The 6,000-nt window shown below is 38.0% G+C and overlaps 1 protein-coding gene across 1 annotated transcript in view; it reads right to left on the bottom strand.

Annotated features, from left to right (window-relative positions):
- Window positions 1-974: 974 nt before the first annotated feature.
- VPS18 (VPS18 core subunit of CORVET and HOPS complexes) overlaps window positions 975-6,000 on the bottom strand; it is an 89,175-nt gene continuing 84,149 nt past the window's right edge. The window contains exon 5 of the mRNA XM_085626918.1: window positions 975-3,186. Within this exon, the coding sequence (XP_085483044.1) occupies window positions 2,458-3,186 (729 nt within the window). The 3' untranslated portion in view covers window positions 975-2,457. The remainder of the gene's footprint in view (window positions 3,187-6,000) is intronic.

Here is a 6,000-nt window from a genome sequence, read left to right as displayed (position 1 = left end):
GTTGTGCATTTGTGACTTTAGGCACTTTCTGTCTCATCACCACTGCAAACACTTCTTCATCAAAACACAGAGATTAGTGATTTTTCAGGGTGTACCCCCTGAGTATTGAAACGATACAGATGGGACACAATAAAGAGGACAGAGTTCCAGAAATAAAATAGACAAGGCTTGATTTTCTCTACCTAACTCTACTTATATGTACCTCTGTGGTACATATATCTTCAAGGTACATAGATATGGAGTTAGGAATAGTAAATAAATATTTCCCTATATGCACTTATCTTTCAATATTTTGTTCTTCGAAATTCTGTCCTTCAGATTTTTGTACCACGATATTGTAGTGACGATATTCAGTTGTTTCGAGGGCCCGTTTGCAACTCATGCTTTGAAGCAATCAGATCTGTCGATAATGTCCTATTCAATCCATGCTTTCGCCATTCCCAGGGTGGGTGCACTCAAAGCAAATGAACTATACCAAGGGCTGGAAATTATCAATATCGTACAGGACTTGTTTTGGATAAATTGCAAGACCAATGCTTGCGTCGAAAATAATTCCCCAAATTTGCTGCACATCCTCAATTGGGAAATATTCTAAAAGAGATTTGCACACCAGTTAGGCGAATACTGAGGGAAATGAGGCTTTCTAGACAGCTGTCCAAGCTCTGCCACCCTGACTGCCTCAGCCCCAAAGACCCAATATTAGCACCAGTGAGGCAGCAAACTCGAGGTCATAAGGTACTGATTTAGAGGAGGTTGGACAGGATTGAAGATTACTCCAGGTCAAGAAAAATATGTTCTTACATTTCAATGTGTTACGGTTATGCCAATTAAAAAGTGCTGCCTTCCCACGTGACAGGATGATTTCCATCTGCCTGGATTCATACAACCAATCAATGCAGAAGCCTGTAGGGATTTCACACATATCTACCTACACATGTTTGTGACATCTTCAAAAGAACAATTCACACAATATATTTTATAGCACTAATGATATTAATATTCGTTTTTATTTAAAAAGAAAGTTGAGGAATATTTTCCAGTTTCCTTTTTCTTCTCAAAATCCCTCCTACAACATGACCTTTTCATGGCCGGATGTTTAGGAATGCCAACTTGCCTAGTTAATCAGTGCGAGGGTTCAAAATGCAGCAGCCCATCTTGTTTCACATACCAGTTGTTATGATTACGTCACCTAAAAGCTACCCGCTTGTATTGACATCCCCAGGCATTCCACATAATGTTTAAAGCTTTGTGTATTTTCCACAAATGAATTCACAACAAATGGCATACTTCTGTCTCACAAGACGTCAATACCAGGTCTCTTCTCGTTGAACTCTTTTCAGGGAGCTTCCGCTTATCCCTCAGTTTACTAGTCAAGAAGGCAATGAGAGATTCTTCAGTGCTCAGGTCAATCCTAAATCTCCCCGCAACTGTTACTTTGCAAGAATAAGAACCCTTCTACTTCTTTGGAAACCATTTTAGAATGAGATGTCCCTCTTGAGATGTCAGTTGGAGCAGTCCATTGCATCCTTTCACAGCAAGGTTTTTATTAGTAAAGCCCAACAAAAGGAGGCTAAGTGTTATGCCTAGTTAATATACAGAGCACGTCCTTTTTCACACTGATGTTTCTTTTTACAAAATCACAGCAAAAGTATGTGAAGTACTGGTGCAAGTACAGATGTACACAGATTATGTGGCATGTACCATATTAGAATCACATAAGCATAATAAAGTGGATGGAAAAAAAGAATATGTCAAAGAGTAATGTTCTCATTGCAGTGGCCTCTTAATGCACACCATCGCTCGTGATGAATATTTAGCTTCTCCTGTATTTTCAGGAGTGATGCAATAGTGGCTTTTCCTAGGCACTTTTAAGATTTTGATGTTTTTTTACAATAATGGGGATTCCACTCACCTGAAGCATATTTTGTGAATGCATGCATGCTTGCTGCTGTTTCTTTTACTAAATCTGAATTTTCTTTCTATTCGCCAATATAACATTTAAGAAAATGAGAATTATAAGAGCATGGTATCGTCAATCAGAAAATGTTATCTGTGTTGACGTTCAGGTTTAGTCTACTTCATCCATTGCTGCATTGCGGCAAACTACTTTTTGGCAAGAGTACCCAGTGTGGCCTCATTTATAAGGCTTAGAACTAAGAAAAATACACCTCAGTTCACGGTTGGTGAATTAAAGATCACACACTTTATCGTAATTTAGGATGTGCTCTCATTTATTTGACCTTGAGGAACTTGATGCAGAAAAGCAGATACTGAGAGACTTTATAGGACGGTTTTAAATATTTTAAACTGCATTGTAAGTGAGGGATCATTATGAATCCCAGTGCTGTATACTGCCACCCATCTTATCTGAATAAGAGTGGATACCTAGGACATTTTAATAATCCAGGGAAGCCATCAGTTTTCTAGTGTGATGGTCCATGACCTAGCTGGGCAAGCCTAAAACCAGCTTTGCATCTCTTCATCATATTTCTGTGGATCAATAAAAGGTTTGTCAATAGTCCGAATCATTAACTCTCCACAGTAGACGCATTCAGCTGCCACAATGTCATCCATATCTGCCTTAATTTGTTCACGAGTTTGCTGACCCTTTCCAAGACTGATAGTATCTTCCTCCTTGGGTTGGTGGCGACTTTTGACAGGCGGATTAGAGGTTAACAGCTTCTTTTGAAGATCTTCCAGTTTGACCTGCTTGTACGTGGGCAAGTTGGGAAGGACAGACTGCAGTAAGCAGTCATAATGGAACATATGACCACAGAGAAACAGATAGAAGGTGCGGTTGAGCAGGGGGAAATCACAAGCAGAGCACTTCTCTTGGGGCTCCACTGAGCCATATTTGTTTCTCATCTCCTGAATGTCCTCCCGGATCCTTTTTGCACTAAGAGTGGCTTCTTCCATTTCAGTTTTAAGCTCTTCAATATGCTTGTTGTAGGCATCCAATGAACTACATATGGCTTCCTTGAAGTGATCAATGGTGACAAAGTCTGGAAAAAAAGGCAGGATATCTTCAATCTTTAAGAGACTGCAACTGGACAGGCAGACCATGGCTTTCTTCACATCCTTCTCTTCCTGAACCACATGCCGCGCAATTTTCAACCAGAGCTTCTTCTTTAACTCTTCGTCTTCTTCAGGCAAATCTGCACAGGACTTTGCCAGATCAACGTCGACCTAAAATATAAGAGGAGTATGGAGAGTTTTCAATGACAATCAGAAAAAGGTACATATGCATGCACTCTCAAAGTCATTCAACACTGTAGACTATAATATACTACTCCAGAGATTCTAATCCATGGCCAACACATCACGCAAAGTCACTAGATAGTTTAACTAATTCCTTTAGGAGTGCTTTTAATGAATAAGGATGAAAGACCTCACCTTTACACTACACACAGGGCTCCCCGCCATTTCCACCCAATAAAACCTCTAATGGACTTGCTCCATATGCAGCATCTCCAATCCAGTGCTATGATATGCAATTATATGTCAGTCATGGGCCTTCCCAACTAATCAGAAGCCATAAGCAAAGGACCTTAAAGCAATGAGATATAGATGGGGGGGAAACAGGTTTAAACCAAGCAGCTTGAAACAGAAATCCTGGTCCTAGACAAAGCCCACCACCTTGTCACCACCATGTGCAAATCCCTTACCTTCTGAGACATTTCCAACAAAACCAAAGTATGATTTGGTAAAAATACAGAATGCCTTTAGGTGGACTCTAGGGAAGGAGCAAGTGCTTCAAACCAAAATTACACACATTTAGGTGTGACCATAGGTTAAGCACATAAAAGGTTGAGCACCATAATAGAACAATAAAAACACACATAGTTACTAAGAGACTATGTAGATTTAACTATCTATCTGGTGGTCATTGTTTAGACCATATTATAAAAGGTTAACCAACAAAAGATATTTCCAATTGTATTATATGGGGCCGGAGAATTCTTTTGGGAATAAAACTTACATTGTGAAAGAATTAGAAGTAACTTTTTTAAACAGTTTTAACTATGCTCATCTTGGTCTCAGTCTAAGCAATTTGAGTTGAACTTGGAATATGGTCTTTAAATCTAGAAGCGGAAATATTGAAGATGAAAGTTATTTTGAAGATGGCTAACCTAGATGTCAGTTACTACAATGTGCTGTAGAGGCTTGTGGCGTTATGGAAAAGATAGTATAAGGCTATCTACGCTCAGTTGATAGATTTATTTGCCAAAATTCGAGAATAAAATTAAATGTAACATTTATGTATGTATGTATATAATAGGGGCAGTCCCTGTATCAAGACGGAGAGGCAACAGAGAGAAAAGCCTATGCCAACTAGAATCACACTTCATTTTGGCCTTAGATACTAAGATGCCTAACGGCTTGAACACAAGTGAGGACCTACACAATTTCCACTAGGGCCTTTTGTTCAGTAGTCTGGACATGCATTCCCTGTTAACATTGGTCTGAGTCCCTTACTGTCGTCATCTTTATATCTGTCATGATGAATGTAGTTTTTTTGCCACATGTAGTATGGCCTTGTTTCCATTCCGTCACAGTAAAGTATAGATATTGTCCCGATTTGCACTAGTTGTTTGAGTACTTAGTCGTATTGGCACTGGCCGATGATTTGTAGATATCTATATATCAGCACTCAATATTAATTGATCTATGTCCTATGTTTGCTCAAGCACTTGCACTTTATAAGCACTCATTTCCAGGTTTCAAATTACGCTTCCGGCAGCCTCATTAGTTATACAATTTTACTATCATGGTGACTAGTTTTTAGAACTCTCTTTGCACATTATTATTATTTGTACTATTTTATATTTTAGCACTGCACTTTATTGACAAAGACTGTTTATAAACAAGGTATAAGACTATCAGCGGCTGTGATGTTGCAGTCAGGTCTAGGCATCTGTTACCTTAGGGTGACAGCAGTACAACAGAACTATTCACATAATACCAATTTCAATGAGGCCTCATTTTCTATGTATTATAAGTGGCATTAGCACCTTTATAAGCAATGATATTGCATTGAGAATTAGTCTAAAGAAAATGTCGTGATGGTATTAAGGTTAACAATTAATGTACTATGCCTATTTTAGACCTGAATTGTTAATATGTAAATAACTATTATTTATTTTATGTAGAAGCAGCAGCTTGCCAACTTTCTATTACCTTTGTATATATCATATCTCCGTAAAATGCATGATGCAGAGAATTCCAGTTACGTTGTAGCCAGATCTGTTCACAGTCTGTCGTTTATATTTATTAACAATGCCTCAAGTTTCTAACACCTATAGGGCATGTTCACTATTTATCAGTCAAATGTCAGCAGCATGTCATGTGATCAAGGCCACGTTCCAGCGGTCGAAATGCGTCATGGCAGGCATTAGCCTGATGAAAACTGAGGTTTATGGAATAGATGAAAGCACTTTGAAAGAGCAATTTTGAATCTCTGCGTGTTACGGTCTTTACCTGGATGGTCCCATCGAGAAAGGAGGTGGGCCAGGATTGTAACATAAATATATATATATTTTGTTGGTGATCAAGCCTGCAGGTCAGGAGATACGCGTTCAACCGGCTGACTGACAATAAATGAAATTTAGCCAGCACACGGCGTCGTCATCCCTGGTTTCTCAAGGCATTTGTAAATATATATACATACACACATACATATATATACATACACATACATATATATACATACACGTATATACATACACGTATATACATGCACATATATACATATACATACACGTATATACATACACATATATACATACATGTATATACATACACACATATACATACACATATATACATACACATACATGTATATACATACACATATATACATACATGTATATACATACCTGTATATACATACACATATATACATACATGTATATACATACACATACATGTATATACATACACGTATATACATACACATATATACATACACATACATATACATACACATACATATATATACAT

Source organism: Triturus cristatus, chromosome 9 (assembly GCF_964204655.1).
Source record: "Triturus cristatus chromosome 9, aTriCri1.1, whole genome shotgun sequence".
Taxonomy (NCBI): domain Eukaryota; kingdom Metazoa; phylum Chordata; class Amphibia; order Caudata; family Salamandridae; genus Triturus; species Triturus cristatus.
Note: the sequence above shows the minus strand (reverse complement) of the source record. Positions and strands in the feature narration are given on the sequence as shown.